At 42.4% G+C, this 15,329-nt stretch overlaps 2 protein-coding genes across 23 annotated transcripts in view; one reads left to right on the top strand and one right to left on the bottom strand.

Annotated features, from left to right (window-relative positions):
• BEND6 (BEN domain containing 6) overlaps window positions 1-1,499 on the bottom strand; it is a 59,290-nt gene extending 57,791 nt beyond the window's left edge. Inside the window, exon 1 of one of the 6 annotated variants that reach the window (XM_049092209.1) lies at window positions 1,291-1,499. Coding sequence is in view for 1 of the 6 variants with exons in the window: in XM_049092207.1 (XP_048948164.1) it covers window positions 43-409 (367 nt within the window). In the remaining 5 variants the exon portion in view is untranslated. Of the gene's footprint in view, window positions 1-42; window positions 612-927; window positions 1,067-1,290 lie in introns of those variants that run through there. The other 5 variants (XM_035698106.2, XM_049092207.1, XM_035698110.2 and 2 more) reach the window with 5 other exon arrangements.
• Window positions 914-15,329, top strand: part of DST (dystonin) — a 480,962-nt gene continuing 466,546 nt past the window's right edge. For 12 of the 17 annotated variants that reach the window (XM_025419111.3, XM_025419118.3, XM_025419098.3 and 9 more), the window contains exons 1-2: window positions 914-1,109; window positions 1,703-1,764. In XM_025419111.3, coding sequence (XP_025274896.1) covers window positions 929-1,109; window positions 1,703-1,764 — 243 coding nt within the window. In that variant the 5' untranslated portion in view covers window positions 914-928. The remainder of the gene's footprint in view (window positions 1,110-1,702; window positions 1,765-15,329) is intronic. The other 5 variants (XM_025419112.2, XM_025419100.3, XM_049092202.1 and 2 more) reach the window with 1 other exon arrangement.

The following is a 15,329-nucleotide window of genomic DNA, read 5'->3' as shown; positions in this document are numbered from 1 at the left end:
CGCTTCGGCGTGCGAGGAACCCCCCCGCAAGCAATAGCTCACCCGGCTGCATCCTCCAAAGCCCCAACCTCGGGGCGGGGCGCGGGGAGGTGGAGGTGGAGGTGGGGGGAGCACCGCCTGCAGGCTCTCCCGCCGGCGCCTCACGGTTTCCCCCCTGGCTCCTTGGCGCCCCCTGTCGCCGGGCTCCCCCGCAATCGGCGCAGGGAGGCTGGAGAGGTGGCGGCCCCCGGGCGTCGGGGAGCGGAGAGGCGCGGGTCCCGGCACCCGCCGACCGCGCGGACTGGCGGGCGGCCCCGCGGGAGGGCGCTGGGCGCTCAGGCCCGGGCGCAGCCGGCCGCCGCCGCCGCCGCCGAAGCCGCCGCAGCCATGTCCGCGCGCCCGCGTTGCCGCAGCCCGGCCGTGATGTCATCAGGCGAGCCCCCGCCGCGGCGCCCCGTTCCCGCCCCCCGCGGGCCTCCGCCGCTGCAGCCCGGGCGCCGCGTCCCCGCCCCGACGCACGTGCGCCCGCTTCTGGGATGCCGAGGCCGGCGGCGGCCGCGGGACGATGCGCGGGAGCCGGGTGGCCGCGGCGGCAGCGCTGCTCCTCCTCCCAGCCGGCCGCGTCCCTGGCGGGGCTGCGCCCGGGGGCTGCGCGCGGACGGGGGCGGGGGCGCCCGGGGAGGGAGGGGGGAGGCTCCCCGCCGCCCAGTCGCTGCCTCGTCGCCGTCTGCTGAGTCATGGCAAGCGCTCCCCGCAGCCCCGGAGCGCTCGCATAGCGCGGCCGGCGCGGGCTGCGCAGCCATTGGGCCGGGCGCGGGGCCGCGAGCGCCGGGCCTGACGCGCCGAGCCGCGCTCGCCCGTGCCCGCCGCTCCGTGGAGCGCCCGGCGCGGCTGCCTGCGCCGCCGCCCTCCAGCCCCGCCGCCGAGCCGCCCCCGCCGCGCCCGCACCATGATCGCCGCGGCTTTCCTCGTCTTGCTGAGACCCTACAGCATCCAATGCGCCCTCTTCCTCTTGTTGCTTCTGCTGGGCACCATCGCCACCATCGTCTTCTTTTGCTGCTGGCACCGCAGGCTCCAGAAGGGGAGGCATCCGATGAAATCGGTCTTTTCGGGTCGCTCCAGGAGCCGAGGTGAGCCACGCCGCGGCGGGGTGCTTCGGGCTGGGAGGGACGTCTAAGCCAATTCGGAGAGCGAAGCGCGGCTCGCTCCCGTCCGCGCGGCGGCCCCTGCCCCCATCACCGCCCGCTCCGCCAGCCTGGGGCGCTTCTGCGTGCAACGCCCCTCTGCCCCTGTTTGCCCTCGCCTCCTTACCGTGACCCCCGGGCTGCACGGCCGCGACGACCGCGGGGATGCCCAGGGGCCGGGAGGGGAGGCACCGACGCAGATTCCGAGGGTCAGTTTGCTAGAGCCCCAAGGGTCCCTGGAGCGGAATCCGGGGCTGCGGCATCCTCCCTTCGCCCACCCATCGCTGGAGCTTAGGGGTGAGAAAGTAAGGCAGGGAGAGCCGGGGCTCCCGCACTCTCCCAGAACTTTCCCTGAAACTTCTCGCGGAGAACTCCCCCGAGGGACCGGTGGCCTAGTAGCCTCCCCGCCCCACGGTGTGTCCCCGCCGCGTTCAAGGAGTCCGGGACGTGCCTTCCCGACCCTTGTCCCTCACGTAAGTCATTAGTAACTCGAAGAACAAGGAGTTAAATGAAGTCTCGTTTTTCTCTTTTCTCCCTAGATGCTGTTATGAGATCCCACCACTTTCGTTCTGAGGTAATTTATTTAGCGCGCACGCTCAAGGTCAGAAGAAGTTCTCTTTCCTGAGTACCCATATTAACCATATGCGTGTTAAGAAACCAGTAGGGCATTGAAGGGCGAGCATGCTGCCCCCAAGCCGAAAGGAACGCTTATTTTTAAGCGATTCCCCAACACGGGTGCCCAGCAAATGAACGGTGTGGGCGAATCTCTGGTGTAGCGGAGCCGCTGGACCAGAGGGGGTAGAGACGGCCCGGCCCCCAAAGGCGCTACAGACCTTAGGAAACTTAGCCACCGGGTGGATCTCAGCTTCCTTTACGGTCTGGGGTTTGCCCGGGGAAGCTCTCCCGGTGCTGTCAGCTGCCTGGGGTTGTTCCCTTGGAGAGCCGAAGACAAGAGGAGAAAGAGGTCTTAGGAAGTTAGTGCCCAGCGACTTGATCCATATGCATTTCATCGTATGGTCTTTCAAGGTTACATTCCTGTTAACTCATAAAGCTGTCCGTGTTTTTTTGGGGGCCATCCGATGATTTTTGCAAGGTGATGGTGGTTATCTGGCTTTATCCGATGGTGTGTGCTGGTCTTTGCTCTCTGCGTGTGGACCATGCCTCTGTGAGCAGATGATGTGGGTGCAGTGATTAGGGCCGCTTGCTCTTGGACTGAGCCCCACTGGAGGTAGAACAAAACAAAAATCACAGGTTGTCTCTGGCCCAGCATTCCTTTATGAGTTTCCAGGCCAACCCCCCACTTAATGTGAGATAATTTTTCTCTCTTTTTAGGAGAGTTTCACACAGCCAGGCTTGGAGGTTACTGGTAACAATACTTGATGTGGTTTCCTCATTTTAGCAAAGACTTCATAGTTAGACACCCTTCATTTCCTTGCCGTTTACCTGAGAAGTTATTTCACATTTTGTTTCACTAGTTAATCAGATGTTTTAATGGACTCTGGTGGCTTAAAAGCATTAACTGCATTATTATAGCGTCATTATAGTGTTGCACAGTGAGTAATTCTCCCGCATGTAGAACTCTGAAGGGTGAGAACTCTGTTCTCAATATAAGATACTTACGAGAATAACTAGTCAGATAATCAAGAGGTTCCTTTCCTGTCTTTACACTACCTAGTTGTGTGGTTTTGGGAAACGTTAACTTCTCAGCACCCCAGTTTCCCTATCTGAAAAATAGAAGCAGTAGTACCCTGCAGGGCTATAGTGGGAGGGGAATTTACAAGTAACTATGTAAAAAACCACACTAAGTTCAGAGAGAATATTTAGTACTGGGGAGCTAGTTATCATTGCATCTTGTAAAATTGATTTTAAAAATTGAATTAAAAAATTGGGAAATAAAAATCTTTGTGCAATTTGAAGTCTTAACTAATTAATTGAGATTTATGGGAAACAACATGAACCATGCCTGGTATGAAACATTTTTGGATATCTGATTAATAGAATAAACCCATTTAGATGTGACAAAAAATAAATAATGGTCAGAGTGCAAACATCAAAATTTAGGACTTTGATTTTAAAAAGAGATTACCAACTCCATACAGTTAAGTGATAGAATCAGAATAATCCTTTTATGGATTATCATATCAGCCATTAGGCATTTCAGCCGACACACAAACCAAAAAAATGAGGTAGGACTATCTTGTGTAGTTATCTGTGAGTGAAGCATTTGTCTTGAGCTTGCATTTGGTTAGGAAAGCTAGAAGCAGTTGTTTAAAGCTTTGGCTCATTTCATAAAATTCCTAGTCTAGTTTGACATCTTGTCTATACTTCGTGTTTGTCTCATCTGCTAGCCTATGAGCTCCTTGAGGACATGAAACATGTCTCTCTTGTTTAGGGCTGTCTCCCCACTGTCTGGTATATAGTGGGTTCTTAATTAATACTTATTGAATGAGTGAAAAATTTCTCAGTGTGTGCCAGTTCCCAGAATTGGCTCAGTAGAACTCAGAGTTGGGCAGCAAAGAAAAATGCACATTCTCAGGACTTTGCTTGGAATTCAACATTTACTGAATCTCTAGCTTTTAAAAATTGCCCTGGAGTTTGTGTTAGAAATTAAGTCACTAAGTGTAACAAAATGGATTTGGTTAGATTTTTTTTTTTTTGGTGTGCCTCGCTGACTCACTCGGTGGAGCATGCTGGTCTCGATCTCAGAATTGTGAGTTCCGGGCCCCACATTGGGTGCAGAGCTACTTAAAAAAAAAAGGAAAAAAAATTTTTTTCTCGGGAAATTAAATACAATATTAGCTTAATTTTTTGATGAGTTACCTGTGTTCCTTTTTGTACCAAATTTCTTTGAATAAACTACTCACTTATCTTGTAAGTGAAAATCCTGAGACTGTGTTGTATGAAGATGTCACATTTCTTCACTATTTTCTTCACTGTTTTATTTGTGGTAAAATATTTTTATGTCTTCCCTTGAGGAAAACGTTGGGAATTACTTTTTCGTCTCTTTTGATCAAAATGCTATTTCTTGAAGAATTTTCTCCTGGAGAAATATCTCCGAATTTTTTGGATTCTAGCGTTTTAAAAAATTAGAATTTGAGTAGCATAATGGATGTTCTTGTTGTTTCTTAGTAGTAGCTGCTGCAAAATATTTCTCAAAGAAAATGTTTTGATTTTTAGGCAAGTCATAATCATATTGATCTAAGAAGCTAGTGCCTTCCTCATTCTGATCTCAGTAAGTAGATAATTCACTTTCAGCATTTCCATAGTGGCCAAATGAGGAAAATGAGTTTAGGATATGCTGACTCATTTTGAAATGTAAAAGAGCTTTGGGAAAGCCCTTGAACATGTGAAGGAGTTTGTTAGCCCTGTGATGCTTTCATTGGCAGAGGATATTGCATCTGCTATCTACACACCCAGGAAGGAGTCCAACTGGACAGGAAAATTCAGGATGTTCCTTTCCAGGTAGTTAGAGAGATACTTGTCCAGGGAGGTGAACCATGGCATCAGAACCCACTCTGCTTTGTGAAGAAAGTCACATCTCTCCATCTGAGAAGCTCCAGCTTTGTTTTTCTTCACTACGTGTATAACAAACACAGTTCTTCAACATGCAGCAATTTCTTCCTCATGAAGCTAAAACTAAATACTATAGCTGTTTACAAGATATTTTGTAACTGTAACTGCCTACCAATGCTTTTGACTTTGACATACTTGTAAATTCATCTTTACTGGCTTTAATAGTCCTCTAAAATTTAATAAGAGCATGTGAGAATGTGAAAATAGTAACCCAGCCAGCAAGGGCTGAACACTGTAACTCCCAATTCATTGCCAGTTATAAGGACCCAATTAGATAGATAGAAATATGTGTTTTGTGTATGAATTTAAAGAACTTGTATAGTTTTTTTGTTCTTTGTCATAAATAGCTAATGAAGAGAAATGACTTCACACTGAAGTAGGACCCAGTTTAGACAGCAGGTGTTCAATCTGGGTATCTAAGAAGGGTGCTTTTCCTGAGGATTTATGTTTTATGCTGTGACTTTACACAATGGTTGACTGTTACCCTGGATTCCTGTGGTGAAAATCAGGCAGTGACAATCCTGATTTTAAGGGAATTTCAGAAAGTGATATAGGTAATTGAGGCACCATTAGATTTCAAGAAAGAGTCTTAGGAGTACTTCAGTGAAGACAATTATCATGCCCTTTGAGAATACCCCCGAGTGAACAGTGCTAAATGATCCCTATTCATCAGCTCAGTGGAATAAGGGAAGCCTTGTTTCACATAAGCAGGGGGAAGAGTGTGTTGTATGTCTATCAGGATTTGAGTAAGTATCTTCACTTCCCGTTTCAGGTAAAGGAGCCAAAAGAGTTAACTCAGGTTAAGCAGTTCCCAAAGAGTCACATAGCAAGATAAGGGCTAAGACAAGAATGCCCTGGCTACATTTTGTCTGCCTGGTGGTATTTAATTGTGTCACTCATAGCTCAGAGAATAATATGTCCAACATTCTCAATGAAAGAGATGAGCTAAGTCGAGTGAATTTTTAGTGGACATTTCTCTTAGAAAAGATTAATCCTTTAGGCTTTTCCAGTGATTATCCAAGTTATCCTAGATGAAAGGATGTTTCACACAAACTCTCTTGGCCTCATTATATTCCCAGAGAGTCCCTTTACCAAACCATGCAAGAATAGTCAGCAAAATAACTATATTTCATAGCTTCTTATTAAATCTGTATATTTCATTGAGAATTACCCAGTTTAATGGATTAGAGAAAATGATAGTTTATTATTTAGCTCTCTTTTATAGTTGTGTTATCTTTATAAATAAATTCTTTGCTTAGAGTTAAATTCTAGGTCTAAATTAATTTATATTAATTAAATCAGTCATAAATTGAACTCTACCCATGATACAGTATTCATTTAGCTTCATTCAATTATTTTCAAAATAAACGAATTTACTTTTTTGTTCCATACAAAGTCTGATGTTAGATAGTAGGGCTAACAAAAGGTCTGAGGTATAGCCCCTGCCCTTGACGATTACTTCTAGGTTATTTCCAGTATCAGTGCTGAAATGTTATAGTTGCTGGTTTCTTCTGTTATGGTAACTGAACTGCTGTCCTGTTTCCAACTATGAATCACAAGTGTGGCAAGAGCATCAAAGGCCAAGATATACAAGTACAGCTAATAACATTTGTATAAAAGATAAATTCACCCTGTTCACAGAGCTTTAATATGCCAGAGTTACCACTACCATATAATTTATCTTTACTTTAGATACATGGCAACAAAACAGAATGCTAAAAGAAAATAAAAAAACAAGGAAGAATAGAAACCCACTTCCCCCCCAAGCAATCCAAGCCAATTAAATGCAATCTAGATGAAAGTTGAAATAAGAGCTTTTCCAGAGGAGTTTGAATCTTTGTATTCTTAAGTCTCAAGAATGACTCTTTTTGAGATTTGGATTATAAAATAGAACCAGGCTAATTATAGGTCTTGGTTTAATGAAAGGTTTATAAGAATAAGGTTCAGAATCCTGATTTTGGGTTCCAGCTGTGCCACTAACTGTGAGATCTTGGTCGAGTCTCTTGTGTCTCTGAGACTTAGAGTTGGTGTTCACTGCTAACGTGAAGATGATCACTGAAGCACCTTCCAGAAGTAATAGCCATGTTTGTCCTATGGGCAAAGTATCATGCTAAAAAGACATCATGTAAAACATGATTCCTGCCTTCTGAGAGATTAAGGCAGGTAAAGATGAGGATATAATTAATAAAAATACCAAGTAACAAATTATGTATAGAAAAGGAATGGTTCGAATAGTTGTGAAGAAATGACTGCTTCTAGCTGAGGTGATCAGAAAAGCCTTCCAAGAGGCAGTGATATTTATGCTGAAGCATGCATGTTGGGTAGTATCTGTCTAGACAGAGAAGGAATGAGACCAACCCCCCAGCAGAACACATGAGACAGGCAAAGATTTAGGAAGCAGATGATTGTTTTCCGAGCTCAGGATATATCAACATTGAGTAGAAAAAAGGGTAAGGATAAGTGAGTACTAGCTACAATAAAAATATATTTTGTATACTACTTGAGAGTTGGCAAAGGCCTTTGACATAACATTATTTCATTTGAAAACTTTAGGAGGTCACTGCTATGATCCCTCTCAGGAGAAGCAAAAAAAAAAAAAAATCATTTTTTGGTTTCTTTTCTGGCACCTACAATGAAACAGCCTGATAACTCTTTTTTCATTCTTAAGAAGAATGGGGAGTCATGTCCACTGCTGCAGAGGGTGAGATGTGGGAGAATGACTGGATCTGGGCCTTTCTGGTTGCCCTGAAGCTGTGCATTTGCACGATAGCTTGTTTTTCAGAATACCATGGATACAATGTTTTTCAGGTCCAATGCTCAAGGATAATTGGGCTGTATTTTGACTTCAGACCCCGTATGTCCAGGGATTTGTGACATCCTGCTCATGTGTTCAGTGTGGTCATTACAAATCCTAATGCAAAGTAGAATAAATTTGCAGGTAATTTGTTATGAACAAGATGGTTTTTTTTTTTTTTATCAGCTTTGAAACATATTAGTTTTTTAAGGTAATCAAAATATATCTCTGCTTTTAAACTTCTTCCTTGTAAATCTGTCTCCCTTGAAAGTTATTCTAGGTGTTTGTGTCCTCAAATCCTCAAACCTACTCTCTCACCCTTGGCCACTCCTAACTCACAGAGAACATCAGTGCCATGAAGCAATAGCAGTTTAAACTTTTTTGTCCCTACAAACTAAATGTATTTCAAACTTACCTCTCAGTGCAATAGAAAACACATCTGTCCTCCATTCTAATATTTCATGCTTATGTTGTGAATTCCTCTTCTTACCAACTCTTGGAGATGTTGTTCCATGAATCATCCTTTCCTCTTTTATTGTCTATTGCTCCCTCATTGCAGGCTCCTGTCTCTAATACATAAGCATCATATGTGTTATCTTTTTTAAAAATTTAAACTTGATTTAATTAACATATACTATATTATTAGTTTCAGAGGTAGAATTCAGTGATTCATCAGTTGCATACAATACCCAGTGCTCATGACATCCAATGCCCTCCTTAATGCCCATTACCCAGTTACCCCATCCCTCCACTTACCTCCCCTCCAGCAACCCTCAGCTTATTCCCTAGAATTAAGAGTCTCTGGTTTGCCTCCCTTTCGGTTTCCCTCTTATTTTATTTTTCCTTCCCTTACCCTATGTTCATCTGTTTGTTTCTTAAATTCCACATAGGAGTGAAATCATATGATATTAGTCTTTGATGGACTTACTTCACTTAGAATTACACCTTTTAGTTCCATCCATGCTGTTGCAAATGGCAAGATTTCATTCTTTTTGATGGATGGCTAAGTAATATTCCATTGTATGTATATACCACATCTTCTTTATCCATTCATCCCTCAGTGGATATTTGACCTTTTCCACAGTTTGGCAATTATAGGCACTGCTGCTATAAACATTGGGCCCCTTCAAATTACTATGTTTGTATCCTTTGGATAAATACCTAGTAGTACAATTGCTGGGTTGTAGGGTAGCTCTATTTTCATCTTTTTGAAGAACCTCCATACTGTTTTCCAGAATGGTTGCTATGTGCTGTCTTTTGCAAACAATACAGGGATGCCTGGGTGGCTCAGCGGTTGAGCATCTGCCTTTAGCTCAGGGTGTGATCCTGGGGTCCTGGGATTGAGTCCCGCATTGGGCTCCCTGCAAGGAGCCTGCTTCTCCCTCTGCCTGTGTCTCTGCCTCTCTGTGTCTCTCATAAGTAAATAAGCTTTTAAAATCTTAAAACAAAAACAATACAAACCTCCCTATACCACCAGCTCTTCTGGCAGGGAAAGTTTCCTGAGAACGATTCTTTGTCATGTTCTGTTCCTTACCTCTCATTTTTTCCCTCAGCTTTGTGTAATCTGGCTTCTGCCACTGCTACTTAAAATCACTCACTCTTGGGCACCTGGGTGGCTTAGTCGGTTAAGCGTGTACCTTTGCCCTTCTTGGGGTCCTAGGATTGAGCTCCACATTGGACTCCCTGCTCAGAGGGGAGTCTGCTTCTCCTTCTGCCCCTCTCCCTGGCTCATGTTCGTTCTCTCTCTCACATACAAAAATAAATAAAATCTTTAAAAAGAAATCACTAATCAGTAATGATTTCCAAATTGTGAAATAAAGTATTTCAGTCTTTAACTTAATCAACATATCTTGTATTTGATTGACACTGTTGGCTGCTGATCCCTCTTTGAAACTTTTCTGACAAGTTTTTGGACAATACTCTTAATTTTGCTCCATTTTATGGCCGTGGTTTCTTCTGTTCCTGCACTGGATCCTTCTACCTAAATGTTGATATTCCCATGGTTCTGCCTTAGGCCTAATATTTTTAAACAACTTTATTGAGCTGTAATTCACATGCTGTACAGCTCACCTATTTAAAATATACAATTCAGTCAGTTTTAGTATATCTGCAAGGTTGTGCAGCCATCACACAATTTAATTTTAGAACATTTTTATTACCCTCAAAAAGAACACCATACCTGTAAATAGTCACTCCTCCTTCCCCCCTCCCACTTCCATTCTCCATCCCCAACCCTAAGCAACCACTAACCTACTTTTTCTCTTAAAAGATGTATGGGGCTTCATTTTTGCCCACCCTATTTAAACTCTACTTGCAGGATCTAACCATACTTAGTGTTTTAATTTACCCACATATAATGATTACTCAGAAATCTGTATATCAAATTCAGACTTCACTCTTGACCTCAAGATACAGATAGTCAAGTGCTTTTCCCTCATTTTCACATGGAGGTACCATAGGGCATCTCAGACTGAACACTGAACTTGTCAGTCCTAAACTCTATCTGCCACTGTTTGGAGAGTGTCACTACCCTCACCCCCACCCTCTGCAGCTGCTCAAACTAGGAATCTGGAAGATATGACAGATCCCTTCCTGTCCATCCTGTCCCCTTTTAAATGTCTCTGAAGTCTGTCTTCCATACTACACCCATTATGGTTACCTTGGTATAGACCCTTTAATAAGCCTCCAGAGCAGTCTGCCTGCTTCCTCATCTCCAATCCATACACACTAACTTAATAAGAATCATTCCAAGATCTCAATTCTTTTTTTTTAAGTCGTCTCTGTGCCAGACGTGGAGCCCAGCATGGGGCTTGAACTCACAACCCCAAGATTGAGACCTGAGCTGAGAGTTGGCCACCCAATGAACTGAGCCACCAAAGTGCCCCATAACATTTTTATTGGTCAAGGAGACATTCAGATTCAAGTAACCCCAACATAAAAATGGATTATTAATAAACAGGGATTTATATTCTCTCATAGCAAGAAGTCTAGAGATGCTGCAGGGTCTGCTTGAGCTTCTTGGCTGTAGGACGGCTGGCACAGCTCCAGACATGCTTAAATTCAAGGAAGGAAGCAGAGGAAGGAATAGAGCTAGCCAAGGAAGGATATTCATCAGGAAATCAAAATTTTGGGGCACCTGGGTGGCTCAGTGGTTGAGCATTTGCCTTTGGCTCAGGTCATGATCCCACAGTCCGGGAATCAGCTCCCACATTGGGCTCACCACAGGGAGCCCGCTTCTCCCTCTGCCTATGTCTCTGCCTTTCTGTGTCTCTCATGAATAAATAAATAAAATCTTTAAGGAAAATAAAGGAGATCAAACTTTTTGCCAGTAGCCTTTCCAGTTGGGTTTCTTGTTATACTTCACTGGTCAGAACTGTGTCGCAGGCCATCTGCAAGGGCAGCTTGGGATATGAGCTTTTATTTTTCGTAGCTTCTGTAGAAGAAGTAGTCAAGGGAGAAAGGGTTGGGTAAGCCGTATTCCTCTCCTACTTAAAATCCTTCAGTGGCTTCCCACTTCCTCCAAGATCAACTTTGTTTTATTTTTATTTTTAAGTAATCTCTGCACCCAACGAGGGGCTTGAACTTACAACCCTGAGATCAAGAGTGCACACTCCAGGGCAGCCCGGGTGGCTCAGCGGTTTAGCGCCACCTTCGGCTCAGGGTATGATCCTGAAGACCTGGGATCGAGTCCTATGTCAGGCTCTCTCCATGGAGCCTGCTTCTCCCTCTGCCTGTGTCTCTGCCTCTCTCTCTTTCTCTGATGAATAAATAAGTAAAATCTTAAAAAAAAAAAAAGAGTGCACACTCCACCACCTGAGCCAGCCAGGTGCCCCAAGTTTAACTTTCACGATATGACATCAGAATGATCCCTATCCTGATGTCCTAGTGATAGTTCTAGTATGACAATTTGAACACGTTTTTAATACTCCAGAAAGATCATGACCTTTTAGGATTATTATTTTTTTGTCCATGTTATTTCCAACTGAAAAGGCCTCTCTTTCTCTTCCATTCCTTTCATTGCCAACCCACTGCCAGCAGGAACAAAAAATATTGAGGCACAAAATGCTAACTCCTGACGTTCCTTCAAAACCTAATTCACAGGTCATTTCTTCCAGGAAACTTTCTTAGTTCTCTCTTCGTGATGATAATTAAGTTTTTTGTTCATCTCTTGTATAAGATTGTATCTTGAAAGTAGTCCAAATCCCTAGTTCTTAGCTCACTGTCTTGCACAGAATAAAGCTCAGTTAAATGTTTGATAAATGAATGAATATTTGATGTTTTATTTTAAAAAATTTATTAAGTTAATTTTTAAAAAAGATTATTTATTTATTTATTTATTTATTTGACAGACAGCAAGAGTGAGAGAGATCGCAGAGGGAGAGAGAGAGAGGGAGAAGCAGACTTGCCGCTGAGCAGAAAGACTAATGTGGGGGTAGATCCCAGGGCCCCAGGATCATGACCTGAGGTGAAGGCAGAAGCTTAACAGACTGAGGCTCCCAGGCACGCTTATTCTTCCTTCCTTTCTTTTTTTTTTTTTTCATTTTAAAAGATTTTATTTATTCATTCATGAGAGACACAGAGAGAGGCAGAGACATAGGCAGAGGGAGGAGAGGCAGGCTCATACAGGAAGCCCAATGTGGAACTCGATCCCGGGACTCTGGGATCATGCCCTGAGCCGGAAGCAGATGCCCTACTACTGAGCCACCCAGGAGTCCCTAACCATCACGATCTTAAGAGAAAAGATGAGGGCAGTTTTAACGTGTAGTTTATGCATTATGCCAGGTGAGAACCAAATGTGGTTTGGTAATCTCTGTTCAACTAGTTTTGAGAAACGTGGTGGTAAATTTGAATAAAGAACATCAGAAATATCATATGTTGAGGTAAATATATAATACTATTTCCTTCCTTTTAATTTCTTGAAAATACATATAATTGTTTAGAGCACAAATTATGACATAGTCTTCTGGGATGTATGATGTGTATATATATATACAACTATAGTGTAGATAAGTACAGGGAAGTAAGTGGACTCACTATATATGATTGCAACGTTTTTATATTTTATATGAAGTGGTATATTAACTCTAAGTAGAATGAAAAGTTAAAGATGCACATTTTAATCCCCAGAGTAACTAATAAAAAATAATGCAAAGCCAATATATAAACCCAAATTGAATTCTAAAAGATACCCAAATGATCCAGAGAAGGAAGATATGAAGGAACAAAGGAATGAAAATCAGAGAGGAGAGGTGGAAAATAAAATCTAAACCGGTAGACCTCAATCCATATTATAATTGCATTAAATATTAATGTATTAAACACTCTGATTAAGAGACAGATTATCAGAATGGATACATAGTGAGACTTGACTGTATGCTATTTATAAGAGGTATACTTAAAGACCCGGTTAGATTGAGAGTGAATGGATGGAAAAGATAAGTGATGCATATGATAATCAAAAGAAGATTAGAGTGGCCATATTAATATCAGATGAAATAGATATGAAGACAGATATAAAGAGGGATGTTCCATTATGATAAAAGGGCTAATTGTTCTAGGAGACATAACCATAAATGTGTACATATCTAATTACAGAGCCTTAAAATGCATGGAGTAAAAATTATTGAAATTAAAGGAAGGAATAAGGGTGCCTGGCTGGCTCAGTTGGTAGATCATGTGACTCTTGATCTTGGTTGTAAGTTCAAGCTCTATGTTGGTTGTGGAGATTACTTAAAAAAACCAAAATCTTAAATCAGAATAGTGGGATGCAGCCAAAGCAGTGTTTAGTGGACAATATATAGCTTTAATTGTTTATAATAGAAAAAAAGAAATATCTAAATCCAACAAATTTTCAACTTTAAGAAGCTAGGGGATAAGTAGGGTGAAGTAAACACAAAGTAAGTAGAAGGAAGAAAATAATAAAAAGCAGACATCGATGAAGAGAAAACACATACAATAGAGAAAATTAACAAACCCAATATTGGTTCTTTGAAAATACCAACAAAATGTTTAAATGTCTAGGTAGACCAAGAAAGAAACACTGTCATGATACAGGGAGGAGAACTTGTAACTATAGAACCCACAGCCATTAAAAGAATGAGAGAATATTCTCTACAATTTTATGCCAAAAGACTTGACAACTAAGATGAAATGGACAAGTATTTATTTATAGCCCTTCAATTATCCATCCTGTGCATATTTCATCATTTCTTAGAACTTCTCTGACTCTCAAATCTTGAATTTTGAAATACCTCTCTATATACAACCTCCTGTCTCTGCACCTCATCATGCACTTAAAAAAAACGTAAAAAAAATTTTTTTTAAGTAAACTCTACTCCACACATGGGGTTGGAACTTACAACTCCAAGATCAAGAGCCACATGCTCTCCTGACTGAGCCAGCCAGGTGCCCCTCATCTTGCGGTCCTATTGAGTTTCTGCCTTTATCAGTACCTCTGGTCCTAAATCTTACTTAGCTTTCAGTCTTATCAGCACTTTCTGACTACTTCACTTGCCTTTCTGCTCAGTGAGACCCTTAATCAACTGTATAGAGCAACTTTTACTGTTATCCTCTCTTTGCTCATGCAGTTACTTGCTCTGCCACCAGTGACTTTGACAGTTCCCAGACCTGAGTCAGTCTCATGGACTGTTTTTCTATTTCTATGCCTAGGAGGCCTGTCCTTATTGGACATTTTCATAAAACCCAGTCATTTGATTCATTATGTAATCTAGTAGTCATGTCTGCTTTATTTTTTTAGTATATCAGTTAGCTTCTGCTTTGTAACAAAGTACTTGAAACATTAACTATCTAGGTCATGATTCCCAGGGTTGGCAATTTGGGCTGTGCCCAACTGGGCAGTTGTTCTGGTCTGAGACAGGCTTGGCTCATCACAGCTGGAATTCACTCATGTGTCTTTTATCAGCCTCAGACAAACTCAGTTTTTCCTCTATAGGTCTTGATAGATTTGGGTTCCAAAAGCATCAAAAGTGCAATAAGCAAGGCCTTCAGAGATCTAGGTCCTGAACTTACAAGTATAATGCCATTGCTTACATGTTTGGGGCATTGGCATGTCATAGGAGTAGGGAAAATAGGAGGAGTCCTGATGGGAGGAAGTGAAAAGTATTGTGGCCACATTTGCAATCTACCGTAGATAATCTTTTGATTTATCTCTGGTGTGCTGATGTACTATTCTCCTCAAAGCACTCATTTTAAGCCTTTTCTATTGTTTTCCCTGAACAGTCTTTCCCAATACTTCAGATTTCATATATATGGAAATTATTTCCCACCAGAAGTTTCTAGCCCTGATTTAATTTTTCAGTGTTTTTTTTCGAGGTATAATTTCCAGTTTTAGAATATTTTCTATCACCCCAGAAAGATTTCTCTTGCCTTTTTGCATTTAATTCCTATTCCCATCCCTTACCTCCCAAAACCACTAATCTACTTTCAATATCTCTAGATTTGCCTTTTCTGGACATTGAATGTAAGCAAAATTGTATAGTATGTAGTCTTTTTGCATCTGGCTTCTTTCATGTAGCTTGATATTTTTGCAATTTATCCATATTGTAGCATGTATCAGTAGTTTGTTCATTTTTATTGCTGACTAGCATTCCATTCTGTGAATATATCACACTTTGCCTCTCCAATCACCAGATAATGGACATTGGATCCCCACCCTAGTTTTTAGCCGTTATAAATAATGATGCTATGAATATTTGCTTAAAATCTTTGTGTGGGTTTATGTTTTTATTTATCTTGGGTAGATACCTAGGAATAGAATTGCTTGCTTTTGTGATAAGTTT

The sequence above is a fragment of the Canis lupus genome, chromosome 12, assembly GCF_003254725.2.
Source record: "Canis lupus dingo isolate Sandy chromosome 12, ASM325472v2, whole genome shotgun sequence".
NCBI classification, from domain to species: Eukaryota; Metazoa; Chordata; class Mammalia; order Carnivora; family Canidae; genus Canis; species Canis lupus.
Note: the sequence above shows the minus strand (reverse complement) of the source record. Positions and strands in the feature narration are given on the sequence as shown.